General features: G+C 51.0%; 1 protein-coding gene across 1 annotated transcript; it reads right to left on the bottom strand.

Moving 5' to 3' along the window:
• Positions 1–555: 555 nt before the first annotated feature.
• Positions 556–14,609, bottom strand: GINS4 (GINS complex subunit 4). The gene is made up of 8 exons (XM_061134552.1): positions 14,440–14,609; positions 13,245–13,359; positions 8,777–8,863; positions 7,599–7,712; positions 4,477–4,574; positions 4,242–4,330; positions 1,694–1,784; positions 556–1,603 (listed from the first exon to the last, which is right to left on the bottom strand). The coding sequence occupies exons 2-8, from the start codon at positions 13,338–13,340 to the stop codon at positions 1,507–1,509; spliced, it is 672 nt and encodes a 223-aa protein (XP_060990535.1). The 5' UTR covers positions 13,341–13,359; positions 14,440–14,609; the 3' UTR covers positions 556–1,506.

Raw genomic sequence — 14,609 nt, 5'->3', positions numbered from 1 at the left:
GACAGAGGAGCCTGGTGGGCTACAGTCCCTTGGGTCACAAAGAGTCGGCTCTAGCAGCCCTGCCTGCTTCTCAGGACGCTGGAGGACCAGGGGGTCCTTGCTCACTAAGCGGGAAGTGATCTGGGCCCAGACTGCTTCTCAGACCTCATCTGCACCCTCTCCACTGTGCCCACTGCCTTCGAGACTCACTGACTGCAGCAGAATTCATTTCTGCCACAGGGCCTTTGTACAAGCTGCCTTTCCTTTGCCTGGAAAGCCCTTCCCTCTTAGCTCTGCGTCTCTGGCCCCTTCTTGTTATTCACACCTCAGCCTAACTGAGTAAGATTGGCTGAAATTAGTGACAGCCCCTCAGAGCACCCCATCTAAGCATGCTGGTGAGCCCCTATTCTGATTCTCCATGAGGCGCTGCTCCCACCTGAGCAGAGCCAGTGACCCCCTCGTTCTGGGCGGAACCCCAGTGCCCTGGACTGTACCCGGCACACCCTGCTCACCGAACTTTTGTTTGGTGAATGGCTTAGGCGGCTGAGAATGCTCTGGCGAAAATGAAGTACTGCATGAGACATAAAATGCTTTTACTAATGAATAAAAAACACTCTCCCCTGCTTTCACTGAATGTCTTCTCCTGGAAATGGTTAGCAACACCGCACCGGTTACTCTATGAGGCTACATCACATAGATGGAGACCTGCCTTCTCGGGGAGCAAGACAGGCTGGAACCCAGTTCCTCTGCATCCCATTTCAAGGGAAGACAATTCATCTGCTGTCTGTACATCCCTCCCTGGGTGACACTGCCCACTCGCTGAGTTTCATTCCGTCCATTTCCCTGGAGAAACCGAACGCTGGTCACAGGAGCTGCGGCTGCTGCTTTGACCGGGTCCAGGCCGGCAGATGGCCTGCAGGCTGGCCTGCCGAGGCGGTGGGGAGGACGCACCTCATCAGACCACACGCTGGGAACGGCCCACGGCTCCTTCTGCCACGAAACCCAGACCTAATAATAGTTTATTGGTTGGTTTGTGAGGCTCAGCTAAGTGTGACACAGGTTAGCTCTACGTCCAAGAGGAGAGGTTCCAGAAGGTGAGTTTATATGAGTCAGTGACTTCCACAAAGGGTCAGGCGGTTGAAGCTATTTACACTCTTCCTACCAGAAGGGTTGAGCGCATGCTCCTGCTGCAGTCAGGTCGGGCCCACGGGTCCCCTCATCACAGACAGTGATGGCTTTCTATGAACTGCCCTGGCCTCACTTTCCTCAGTTCAAACACCACCACCAAGGGCGTTTCAGTGATTCTGGCAGCTGGACCAGCACAGCCGTGGTATCATCTGCTGATTCTGGCTGGAGCAGCAGAGCTGAGGACAAGTAAGGGGGCTGCTCCGAGAGATCTCCACGCTCCAGGGACCCACGGCACCGCCGAGATAGCTGCTGCCCTCGGCACAGGGTGGCATGCAGGGTTTCCAAAAATGTGTCCTCTAAGGTACCATGGCTTCATTTCTTGGTTATTTACTTCTGGTTTTAAATTAGCTGTACGGCCCCAGAAGCGACCAGGGGTGCGATGGTTCTGTATCGGATCAAGTGCTGTGAGCCCTCCTCCAGGTCGATCACGTAGTCCCTGGAAAAGGAGGGAAACTCTGTACCCACCCAGCTTGGCGGAAACCCCTTGGGGCTATTTCCCACTGTGCGCAGCAAAGGCGTCACTCACCTCTGCTCATCCGATTCTGGTTCCACCAGGATGTTCTCTTGTCGCTCTTTCACTCTAAGAAACACGTATGTGTCTAGGTCTGGCTTGGGAACTGCCAGGAGAACGGTAATATCATCAGAAAATGCTCAGCTAATCAGAGCAAGAGGGAAGAGCTGCTGAGATTAACTGCCTCAATCATGAAGGGACCCATGATATAAAGCATGAGGGCGGGGCATTGTTGTAAGGATTTGAGCTCCTTCTAGAAACAGCCTACTTCCTTCAAGGTCTAACTCGGCATCCGCCGGCTGGACAAGTGGAGAGGTCTTAAGATGAGGGGAAGCCTGGGAGGAAAGAGCAAGGACCACTGAAGAGAAACACGCCCGAGCGTCTCAGGAGGACAGCGTGTGAACGGAGCCAGAAAGTAGATCTGTGGAGAGGGTGGGAGGATGTCAGGGAGATGGGGTCACATGGTGATGGCCTTGGACGTCAGGCTGAGGAATCCAGGCCACCGCCGGAAGCTCCCATCCATGTCCCTCCGTTGATCACAGGTTAGGCTGGTGCCTCTCCTCGTCCACCAGCCACACCTCGTCAGGAAGAGCCCAGAGCTGGCTGCTCCTCCAGTCCTGCACTGCCAGCGGAGGGCCCTACCACCCAGTAGAGTCCAGAGAACCTGCTGGACCACTCGGTGTTCAGGGCGCAGCTCTGGTGTGGGGCTGCCCATGGTTCCCCGTTCACTGGAGGGGGCTGAGGATAACTGACTGCAAAAGTCAGGCGCGGATCCTCTGGGCTGCTCCCAGGTTCTGGGCCTCCAGAGACTCCAACTTCGGCAGAGTTAGCTGAGCCCACTGGGCAGCTGCTGATTCAAGGAAACCCTCAAAGGATGTTAGGTTACGACAACCTTCCTGACCCTGCCAGCAGGGTTTCCATGCTCCACGGGCCTGAGGGGGACTCGGGGCATCTGGGCTGAGTGAGCCAGGCTCTGATCTCCCCAGGGCAGGCTACCCATTGCATAGCTCCAGTCCTAGAAGCCTGGCTCTGGTCCTTGGAAGGAACTCAAGACAAGCAACACTTGAGTGTTAGGAGGCGCTGACCAGCATCAAGTAGAAGGAGCTCCTGGGCAACGGCCTGGACCAGCTCAGGAATCAACGCAGGCCCATCAGTGGTTCCCAGCTGCTTGAACCCAATGGACACGACAGATAGCGCTGGGCAGTGATGAGGTTTGTGGCCCCCACTCCACTCATACGTGCAGACAAAGAGGCTGAACTGGACAGGGACTGGGCCTTCTGTGTCCCTCAGGCAGGTTTTCCAAAATGACCAGCTCAGAGTTCCACAAACCCTGCCTGGGCTGGGCTTGCTCCTGGTATTGTGTCCCCCCAAATTTACATGTTGAAGCCCTGACCCCCAGAACTTCAGGACAGAATAGATTTGGAGACATGGCCTTAAAAGGGCTAAAATGAAGCCATTGGCGGGGGAGGGCCCTAATCCAACCTGACTGGTGTCCTGATAAGAAGAGGGACGGACACCAGTGTGTGCATGCATGTGTGGGGGGGCAGGCAGCCACCTGCAGGCCGAGGGGAGAGGCCTGGGGGACCCAACACTGTCAGCACACCTTGACCATCAGTTCTGGCCTCTGGATCTGTGTGGGAATCCACGCCTGCTGTTCAGGCACCCTGGTCAGCGGTACTGACTATGCCAGCCGGAGCTGAGTCACCTGCCCCCTGCAGCAGGGCTCACGACGTGGCCCCCAGACTGGGTCGGGGAAAGACGTGGCTGAGTGGGGGGACGTCCAAGGGTGGGCTGTCCTAGACTCAGTCTGTGAGCCTGGACTCCAGGCCCCCTGGGAGGTCCTGCGTGGAGACAGGGAGCTAGCAAAGATGAGGTGCGGACTGGAGCCCACACGCCAGGGGCCCCGCTGGCTGAGCCGACTTCAGGAGTTACCACCAGGGCCCCTGCCCCTCTGCTCATCAGACTCTTGGGGGGACTGGGTGATGGGGTGATGGCTGGGCCTCCCCTCTCCCCACCTCAGTTCTGTTCCCCTATCCACAGCCTGGAAATCGCTCACAAATAAAGATCAGGAGTGCTGAGGGATCCCCTGGAGGCCTCCCAGCCAACATCCCCCCCTCACCCCCAGGGCGGGGAGACAGGCCCCGCACAGCCTGGAATCTGTGAAGGGGAGGCTGCCCCTCCCACCCCCCACCCCGCCCAGAAAACAGAGACCTTGGCAGCTTCCATGCCCAAAAGAGCCCAGCACAGCGTGGATGCCCAGGAGGTAACAGAATATACCACGAGGCTGAGTCTATATTTGGAGAATTTCCTCCGAACCAGAAGAACACAAAAGTGATGCTCAAATGGCTACAAACGGCTACCCTGGTACCTGCTTTTAATGATTCTTGGTTTTTAACCCAGAACCCTTCCTCTCGGTCTCTTTTCTGCTCATCTGTTTACATATTTATTTTCCTTTATTTTAGGGAAGACAGTGAAGGTGACGATCTATTCTAAGGCACCTGCAGACACGTGGGGTGTGAACCACAGCTCCTCGGGATGTCTGAAAAGTGAATGTTCTGCTCACCTGTCCTCAAGAGATCCACCTTCTGTAGATTGGGAGGCATGTGCTTTAAGGCCGCGTCCTTCAGATAGGTCTCGGTGTTAGCCAGGAACCTGGAACACACACCCCCACGCTGTGATGACACACCTGACCGGCCATCAGACCCACAGCGGGGGCCCTGCCACCCGCCTCAGGGACACAAGCACTCAACCCACACTCCCAACCCCGCGGGGGTAAAGGCGGGTCCGCGCCTGCTCACTCTTTGGCAAAGACAAACTCCTCTGGAGAAAGGATGGAAGGCTCCTCCTCTCGGCGGGTCTTTTCTTTTTCAAGGATGTGAGGGAAAAACTTCTCTATCTGCGGGGACAGGAAACCTCTGTCAACGCTTCATGCCATCACTTAGTTTGATCAAGTGGGTCATCGAAGGCCTTGTCTGATTCCAGCAGCACGCAGACGAGTCTCCTGAAACAGGTGGAGGTTAATCTAGAAATGGATTTTAAAAATGGTGAGTCTTGGGCTTCTCTGGTGGTTCAGTGGTAAAGAATCTGCCTGCCAAAACGCAGGAGACACGGGCTCGATCCCTGGTCTAGGAAGATTCCCACATGCTGCGGGGCAGCTAAGCCCGGCTGCCACAACCATTGAGCTTGTGTTCTAGAGCCTGGGAGCTGCAAGTACTGAACCCACGGGCTGCAGCTGCTGAAACTCTCAAGTCTTAGAGCCTGCGCTCTGTGACAATAGAAGCCATTGCAACAAGAAGCCCTCAGACCGCAACTAGAGAGTAGCCCCCAGTCTCCACGACTAGAGAAAAGTCTGCACAGCAGTGAAGAACCAGCAGAGTCAAAAATATATAAATAACTAAGGCAAGTCTTGGGACTTCCCTGGTGGTCCACCGGTTAAGACTGCTGCTTCCACTGCAAAAGGCACAGGTTCAATCCCTGGGCGGGGAACTAGGATCCTGCATGCCACGTGTGGCCAAAAAACAGGGGGAAAAAAAAAATGGTGAGTCTTCATGGTTGAGCCTCTTGCTAATCATAAGACCTACCTGCTACACTTCAAGAAGGCGGGTTTCAGAGAATTCAGAGGGAAGACCAGGGCTTGAAAAAGGAAGACAGTTTAAAAAGGGTGGAAGGGTTTCATGAAGGAAACTCTGGAGAGACGTGTGGAAATGGAGTTTAAGGGGCAGGATGGGGCCGTCAGCCAGCACTTCTGTGTAGTTGTACAGGTGTCCTTCTGCAAGACGAAGCAGACGCAGGGGTGGCACAGACACACCCAGAACATATGAGCTGACAGAGGAGTGATGCTTGAATCAAAGAATATAATGGGCAAGAATAAAGTCCACAAACGAGTGAGGCCTGGAAAAATGCTAAGAACTACCAGAAAACAGAACAACAACAAAGCTAAAAGCTACAGAGAGGTGTGTGGTCAGGAACCAGGAAGGGCAGTCTCTTGTTCGGAGTCAAGGCTGTCAAGATCACCTTGGCCAGGGAAACTTATGCCCTTCGTGAGCACAAGTGAGGAGGAGTGAAGGCCAAGAGAAGGCAGCATTTATCCTTAAAGGGGTGAGGTTTTCCAGCTCAGAACCACTGTCTTGCAGGATGACTTAAATTCACGTGTGTGTGGAGTCTGAGTGTCTGATGCACTGTCTCCCATCTTCATGTGGATCGTCGCTGCTGCTGCAGTAGAATGTGCGCCGTTTCAGAATCTCAGAGTCACTGAGCTCAGAAGAGGTGGGAAAGATAAGAGGCAGGCGCGTTTCCTGATTTTCAAATATACAAAGGAGGATGGGGATTGTCAACACAGATCTGGGTTCTTCACGTCGTACGTGTTGTTATATTAGAATAAATACTTGAGAAGATGGTTTGTGAACTCAAAGGAAAGTGAGTGGTGATCGTGATGAGGAGTCACCTCACCACACACACAGAAAAGTGAGCGGTCAGGTAGCTGAAGGTGGGGAGAGGCAGGCCGTGTGTCTCCATTTGTTCCAAACAGGCGGTATTGTCTCTGATGCCTTTGTGGATGAGCTGGAGCAGGGGCGGGGAGACTGGTGACAGTCCAGACCAGAGGCTCATAAACAACTGAACACCGGTTCAGTGACGGATGCTGACCCACGGGGAAGCTCAGGGGACGAAGACCTCTGATGACACACTCATCAAACTTGCTGAGATAACGAATAAACTAGGTGATGAGATGGAGATCCAGAGACCAGGGAACTGCCCAACTTAATAAGGAGAAGCTTAAGAGGGACAAGTATTGACCCCTACACGGAAGGGTCAAAAATCAAGCCATGCAAATACAGTGACAGGCAAAGGACAGTGACAGGAAGAGGTGATAATCATGACAGCTGAAAAATTAGAGAAGAGGCTGGCGCTCATGGTGAGCGCAGAATGAACCCAGGCTGTCACCATCAGAGACGCCATGTGACCTGGGTGGCATTACTCCCAGTCTGATGTCCAGGAGAAGGGAAGTGACCATCCTGCTGTTCACAAAAGTGACCAAAGGACAAGAGGAATTCTATGTCCTGTTACAGGTGGGATGATTTAAGGATACTGACAAATGTTTTAGGGAAGAGACCAGGAGAGTTAAGGGAAATAAATGACTGAAATGTTTAACCGAGAGGACTCCGATGAGCCTTTGTGAGCGGTCCCCAGAATCGGAAGTGACTGCACATGGAAGATGGTACATCAGGGATCACGGTGATCCCTGAACAACAGGGAGGTTGGGAGAACCACACCTACAACCCCAACTTGTTGAATAACTTTACAGTCGGCTCTCCGTATCCAAGGTTCTGCATCTGTGGATGCGTCACATATTTACTGAAAAAAATCCGTGTATCGGTGGACCCGTGCGGTTCACACCTGTGCTGTTCAAGAATCAGCCCTATTAGCTTTGTCAAAACTAAGAGGACAAGTGGAACCAAACGAGAAGAAACTTCAAGGACGTAAGAACCGCCCGGGGTTAAAACAGACATCATACAAAACACTGAGTAAGAATGCTTTGCAGTTCTGTTTTTCTAAGTCAGATACAGCTGAATGTCATTATCACGGTCCACACGACACTGACTGAATGACATGCAAAACAGTTCTTAAAACTTGGTCCCCTCTGGTCAGTAGTCTTTGGTCAGCTGCTGCCAACACCTCCGCCCTCAGCACTGCCCCGTGGTCACTCCAGGGGGCGCCATTCTCACAGCGGACAGACTCAAAGTGTCCGGGGAGGAGGAGGAGGAGGCCGACCGCCACCCACGTCTCGCGTCTGCTCCTCCAGGACGGTCTGTCACCCCCCTGACTCTGGCTCCCTTGACGTGGGGCCTGGGCAGCGCTTCCAGGCCCGGGACCCTCCCAGCTCCTTCCCAGGACCCTCAGCCCCCATGACAGGCTCCACAACCTTCATGAGCCGACAGCGCAGGTAGCTGCTCAGGACGAAGCGGATCCGCTCCATCTCCATCTGATGGATGCTGACCTTCAGGTCCCCCTTCTTGGCCCTCTTGAGATTTTCTTCCTGTTCAGAGAGAAAAAGAAGTTTGTTTAAAAAAAAAAAAAAAAGCCGAGAGTCAAAGACTAAGAACATTTTTTGTTCAATGTGCCCACGGCCCGCGAGGACTGTCATCATTGGCAACGCTGAGGACTCGGAGGCTACATTTAGGTCAGAGGAGTACAAAATACTCACTGTGTAAGAGTTCTGACTTTCTTCTCATCTCTTAATTATACAAACAATATGTGACCACAAGCTCATGACATAAAAGTGCAAGCAGCACTCATTCACTTTTAGAAAATGACCATTTGAATAGAACCTGAATTTGGTCAGTCAGAAGGGCCCAGAAGAACTCCAACCCAAGTGTAAACTAGATAATACAGCATTTAAGAAATGTCTAAAGGGTCTTAAAAGCAGTGTGAAAACACCAGTTGAGAAACTGTAAAATACCAATGTTTTAAAGCTAGCCTGAGGCTGGGAGTGGCTGAAACTGGCTCATCTAAGCCAAGGACCACACAACTCAGAGGGTGTCCCTGATGCTACAGTGGTAAAGAATCTGCCTGCCAATGCAGGAGACGTGGGTTTGACCCTTGAGTTGGGAAGATCTCCTGGAGAAGGGAATGGCAGCCCAATCCCATGGACAGAGGAGCCTGGAGGACTACAGTCCACAGGGTCACAAAAGAGTCAGATACAACTCTGTGGTTAAACAACAGCACACTTAGAGGCTACAGGGCCAGGCTGGTGAGGAACACAGAGAGGAGGGTACCCAGGGGCCGGCGGCCTGGGGGGCACGTCGGGAGCAGGAGCCCTTGCCCTGCGCTTGTCAGCTGTTCTCACGCACAAACGCGGGAAGGCTGAGAACAGGTTTTCAGAAGCTGACATCCCTGGGGTATCAAGGGAAGCCTGACATTCAGATGTTCCCAGGAGCTCCCAGGCTTTGTAAACGTAGATAAGGAATTCAACATTAAAAAACAAACAAAAAACCCAAAACTAGGCTGGACCCAACAAAACAGATTTGGTGGCAGACTTTCACTGCGCTCAAACACCTCCTAAGGGTCTCTCCTTTGGACCCTGAGGCAGGCACCGCTTACCATGTGCTCCAGCTGCTCCATGACACATTCTACGATTTCAGACTTGTTTTCCAGCAGCTCAGGGGCAAACTTTTCATTCATCCACGCCTAAGAAACAAAGCCAAAAAAGAGCATTACTCACCATGGAGCAAAATAACCCTGTGAGTCAGTACATACCCCTAAAATCACAGCGACCTCAGCAAAGAAAATGACTGGTTGGAAATACTGGGGATGCTTTGAAGACAAGTTATGTTTAATGATGGCTTTTTTATTTCCTTTAGTGGGAAGGCTGTGTCCTTAGCACACCTACAGCTGAGAGTAACCCACATGGTGTCCACAGGTCTATACCTGATATTGCCCACCAGGGGGCACTAACACCCTTCCATTCTGAGAGATGAGGTTAAGCTATATAAACCTCACATCTCTTCCTTCCTGAAGCTTGGTGCACTTTATAAATACTTTGTCATTTATCACTACAATAACTGAGAGGAAACAGATTCAGTTATCCTTATCTCCTTGATGAGAAAATACAGATTATGTTATTTGCTAACCGCATAAGTACAAAGGATCACAGACGAAAATGTAAACTCATCTGTTAAGCGGTTGTGGAACAAGAGGTTAAATCCCTCATTTATGACTCAGGCCCAGATGCTTGGTACATTTCAGAAATCACCAAGGCTTAGGGAACTGAAATATCCACAGGGGACTGAGGAAACTGTACTTATCTTTCAATCACAAAAAAATTTAGTTTTAGCATAGCTCAGAATTACAGGTCAGGCAAGCTCCATTTATTCATTTTGACACCCTCCAGTCTCCATTCCTCCAGTTGTCACCATCCAGAAGCATTATTAAATACTGGGTGTTGCTACTACGGTAAAGTTTTTTCTTTTTTTCAGGTGTTTAGGCTTCTGGAATAGTTTGCAGATACAGAAAACTAACCAGAAAGATAGTCTGTCTTTTCAAGTAGCGTGATGAATGAGAAAAGATCAAACTATCAGTTAAGCCTTATAGCAGGAATTTTTCTTTTAATTGATTTTAATATATATCGAATAGGTAAAAAAATATTTATGAAATACATAACATGAAAATCAGTGATCAACAGCTGACTGCACATAACTTCACTAAAGAATACCATCTTCTTATAAGTCCCCTTGCCTCTCTCCCTCCCTCCTCAGAGGTGATCATTAGCCTGAATTTAGGGTTTAATTTTCTGTCATTTCATTACATCTGTTTGTATCTCTACATGGTGCTTACCAATCTTCCCATGACAGGGCCCTCAAAGAAAAGACAGTGTCTGTATGGTACACTGGGTAAAATGGAGGAGATCTGGGGAGATTTCTCATGTACAGTATGAAATCATGACAATAAAAATATATAACATTAGGAGAAGTTTACACTAGTACAAAATGTCCAAATAAAATCTTGTCAAAACTTTTAGTAAGAATCTTGTGTTTAAGTTCAGTCTTTTAAAATCCAGTTCTGTGTTTGAAATGACTTACATTGAAAAAAATTTTAACGACAATCTGTTTGTCACTATTACTGGGAGGAAATGTGCCCACCTCCACCACTCAGTTTATATGTTAAAGTTCTAACTCTCAGCGCCTCAGAAGGTCTCTGGAGATGAAGTCTGTAAAGAGGTAGTTAGGTTAAGATGGCGTTACTGACTCAACAGACATGACTCTGAGCAAACTCTGGGAGATAGAGAAGGACAGACAGGAGCCTGGCGAGCTACCGTCCACGACGCTGAGAAGAATTGGGCCCGACTTAAGATGCTGAAGGACAACACAGCAGGTTAAAACATGGTCATTAGGGGGCGCCCTCATCCAATGTGGCCAGTGTCCTTCCAGGAGAAGAGTAGGCAGACTCTGAGAGACCTGAGGTTCAGTCGGTGGTCACCTTCTCTTCTTCATGTACATTCACTCTCTGTGTGAAATTATCTCCAGGGAGGAAAGAGCACGTGAGGACATGGAGACAGCCGTCTCCAAGGCCAGGAGCGGGGCCGCCGAGGAGACCAAGCGTGTCAGCCCCTGATCTCCTCTCAGACAGAGGAGCCTCCAGGAGGGAGAAGACACGGTTCTGCTGTTGGAGCCGCCCCGCCTGTGGTACTTGTTAGGCAGCCTGAGCAAACTCATACCACCGTTAAGATGAGAAACTCTGCATTTTAGGCAATAAGTTTGAAATCCTTCCTTCTCCCACAAGCATTCAGGAGTATCCTACACGGGTCCTGGAGCCGTGCTCACCAGTGGCCTGTCAGGCCACCCCGAGGCCACCCCACACAGCGGCTGTCAGGCGCTCGGCCGCCCACACGGCATCCCTGCAGGAGAGCCTCAGGCCCCGGGTGCAATTCCTGCCACCCCCTGCCAAGGCCGTCAGATCCGCCGTCCTCGGGTTGCCTTCCCAGGAGCCCTGAGGGCGCTCAGAAGCCATTGGTCTGGGGCCCCGCTGTCCCCGAGGACGGGGGGCAGCATCTGGGCCCTTGCGGAGCCTTGGCCTGTGCGGCCACCATGCTGGCCAGCTCCGCCCTGGACAACAGCCTGGCAGGGGTCCGAGCTGTACAGTTTCTTCAGCAACCATCGTTTGCTCGTCTACATGATGCTCCTGAGAGCTATCCATGCGGCGGCAGGAGCTTTTATCCATTTTCCTACTCTTTCTCCCCCTCTTTATGTGAATATGCCTTACTCTAGGTATGCACCTGAGAGGAGGATAACTGGGCCACAGGATATGTGTGCCTTCTTCAACCAGAAAATAACAAGTTATTTTTTTAAGTGACACTTCCACTGCATGAAAGGGAATGAAAGGTATGAAAGGGAAAGTGTCATCGCTCAGTCGTGTCTGACTCTTTGCGACCCCATGGACGGGAGCCCGCCAGGCTCCTCTGTCCCTGGATTCTCCAGGCAAGAATACTGGAATGGGTTTACAAGTGTGCCAGAGGCTCTACACTCTTGCCAACACTCTCTACTGTTCACCTTTTTCATTTCTGCCCATCTGATGGGTATGAGTGATATCTCAGTGGGTTTAAAATTTTCAGGGTGTCTGTGAATCTCCTGATAGTATATGCAAAATTCTGTGTGGGTGTACATGTGCACTGCTCTGGGAGGAAGGGCCAGAGTTTTCACTAGATTCTTAAAAAGGTTGGTGATAGAAGTTAGTTTTTGAAGGAATTTTGTTTGTTTAATACATCTGAAAAGAATGCATACACAAAGAATTGAGATATGAGAAAGCATTGGTTCAACACTAATGAGATCTATAAGAATTAGGATGTGGGGAAGATTATGTAACGTTTCTAAAACTTGGAAATTGCAACCCAAATAAGCTGATCAAATCCCTATTAACACTTAGAGTCTTCATAAGACCTTCCCCAGGATTTTTATTAAACTAGAAAGCCTCACCTGGCTGCTCCAGGGTTTCTCATAAACAAAACAGAAATAAGGGGCTTTCCCTGACTGGTTAAAATTACCTTCCTTGGGTTTCGTCACTCACGATGGCATGTAGGGTAGGGGAGAATGAATCCTAAAGTAACAGACACAAGAGAGTTCTGGAAAGGGGCAATTGCAGGGAGAGGAATAAGGCAGCAGGTGGGCTGAATCAGAGAGACCGGGTTCACATCCTGGCTCTGATGCTGTCTTGGGACCCTGGCAAGTTTCTTTACACCTCTCATCGCGAAGCTTCAGTTTCCTCATCTCTAAAACGGAAGTAACACAGTACCTCCCTCAGGGGGCTGTGAAGGGCCCTGCTGCTCACAGCTGACATTCAGTGAGCCCTTCACACGCCTCAGTCCACACTCAGTACTTCACACACGTTACGTCATTCAGTCCTCACAATAATTCCATGAGGTAGCCGCAACCATTCCCTCCACGTTATAGTCAAGGGCATGCTAGAGACAAACTGTACAACCTGCCTGTGTTTGTAAAACAGACCAGGGGCGTGGAGGGATTTAAACCCAGCTAGTCTGAACTCTCTTAACTACCAAGGCTTCATGAGACCAGAAATATAAAGAATCCTGACACACAAGAAATACTCAATAAACCACAGCGACTATGACTAAAAGGAGAAACATCCCAGGGGTGATCTGAGGCAAGCACTAGAAATGTACAGAATGGTTGGCAAAAGAAACCGGAGGAAAAGGAGGGATGAGACCAGTTTTCTCCTAAAGGTGTTTCAGCATTTTCTAGAACTTTTATGTCTCTATCAAGCGCTTCTGTAGTCCCCACAAATACCAAGTAGATCCTTGCTTTGTGAACTGTTCTTGTAACTGTCCCCAAAGCCGACTTTTACTGGACCCACCTGAGGATTCTGTGCTCGACATTATGAACTTTCTATCTGGCTGTGCCTATACTTCCTACTTCTGTGGAGATGGTAAGACAAAGTCTCTTCTCTTCTAAGAAGCCTTGAATTCCATCCCCTCATTTCTTGAATCCTGACATTTGCAGCGTTGGACTAGCTAAAGAGGCTGCGCTTGCAGCAGGGGGATTCCGTGTGGGCTGCTTACCTGCTCCAGCCGGTCAATGAGCTCAGCAGGGGTCAGGACCACCTCCTCACTGTCTCCATCAGAGTCCTGTCCCAAGAGGTCTGCTTCCTCTGCCATCTTCTCTGAAACCAGGAACCTGATAAATAAAAGAACCCATACAATGCTGTATGTTTGTATTTATTTGCACGAACACGCAACTACAATACCTGGGAGAGAAAGGTTTATGCGGGTTGTAGAGGCGAGTTGGCACTGGCTAGAGTGTTCATTGGCTTTGGTTTTGTAATGCGTTGCCTCTTCCGTCAAATCTTAGGTCAGGGATCAATTTCTCAAAGCGGTCACTCCTTACAAGGGTTTCCAGGTGCTCGCTGAATGGAGCACCAACCACATCTGTTTGCCTTCCAGGAGGAGATCCTTTTCTCAGCAGCTGTGCTGGCTTCGGCTCTAATATTAATCGTGGCGCCTCTCAGGGCTGGGGACACAATGACCTGGCCGGTCAGTGACCCAGAGGCTTAGGAAGATGGGTGATGGAGATGAGGTGGCATCCTTGGAGCCTCAGTCAATTCAGTCAGTTCAGCTGCTCAGTCGTGTCCGACTCTTTGCGATGCCATGGACTGCAGCATGCCAGGCCTCCCTGTCCATCACCAACTCCCGGAGTTTACCCAAACTTATGTCCATTGAGTTGGTGATGCCATCCAACCATCTTATCCTCTGTCGTCCCCTTCTTCTCCCGCCTTCAATCTTTCCCAGCATCAGGGTCTTTTCAAATGAATGAGTCAGCTCTTCACATCAGGTGGCCAAAGTATTGGAGTTTCAGCTTCAACATCAGTCCTTAGGACTGATTTTCTTTAGGATGGACTGGCTGGATCTCCTTGCAGTCCAAGGGACTCTAAAGAGTCTTCTCCAACATCACACTTCAAAAACATCAATTCTTCGGCGCTCAGCTTTCTTGGAGCCTCAGGGATTCCGAGAGCACATTCCTCCCCGCTCCCCTCCTGGCGTCGCGGGCACAGGGTCACCGCCCCCCCTCAGGCGCACGCGCGCACACACACACACACACACACACACACACACACACACACACACACACACACGGATACGCGGCGAGCGCGCTTCCAGTGGCGCGCGCGCGCGCGCACACACACACACACACACACACACACACACACACACGGATACGCGGCGAGCGCGCTTCCAGTGGGCCCACGCGGACTCTCACCCGGGTCGGGGCAGGCTGACAGGCCCTCCGAAACGGCGGGCAGCGACGGCCGGACGCTCGCGGGAAGCAGCCCGAGGATCAACCGGCCGCGGAACGCTTGGCGCGAGCCGCTTCCCAAACAGACCAGAGCGTTCACTTCGCAGCTCCCGCGCTCCTCTCTGACACTTCCT

Source organism: Dama dama, chromosome 32 (assembly GCF_033118175.1).
Source record: "Dama dama isolate Ldn47 chromosome 32, ASM3311817v1, whole genome shotgun sequence".
Classification (NCBI taxonomy): domain Eukaryota; kingdom Metazoa; phylum Chordata; class Mammalia; order Artiodactyla; family Cervidae; genus Dama; species Dama dama.
This window is presented reverse-complemented; position numbering and strand designations above follow the sequence as displayed.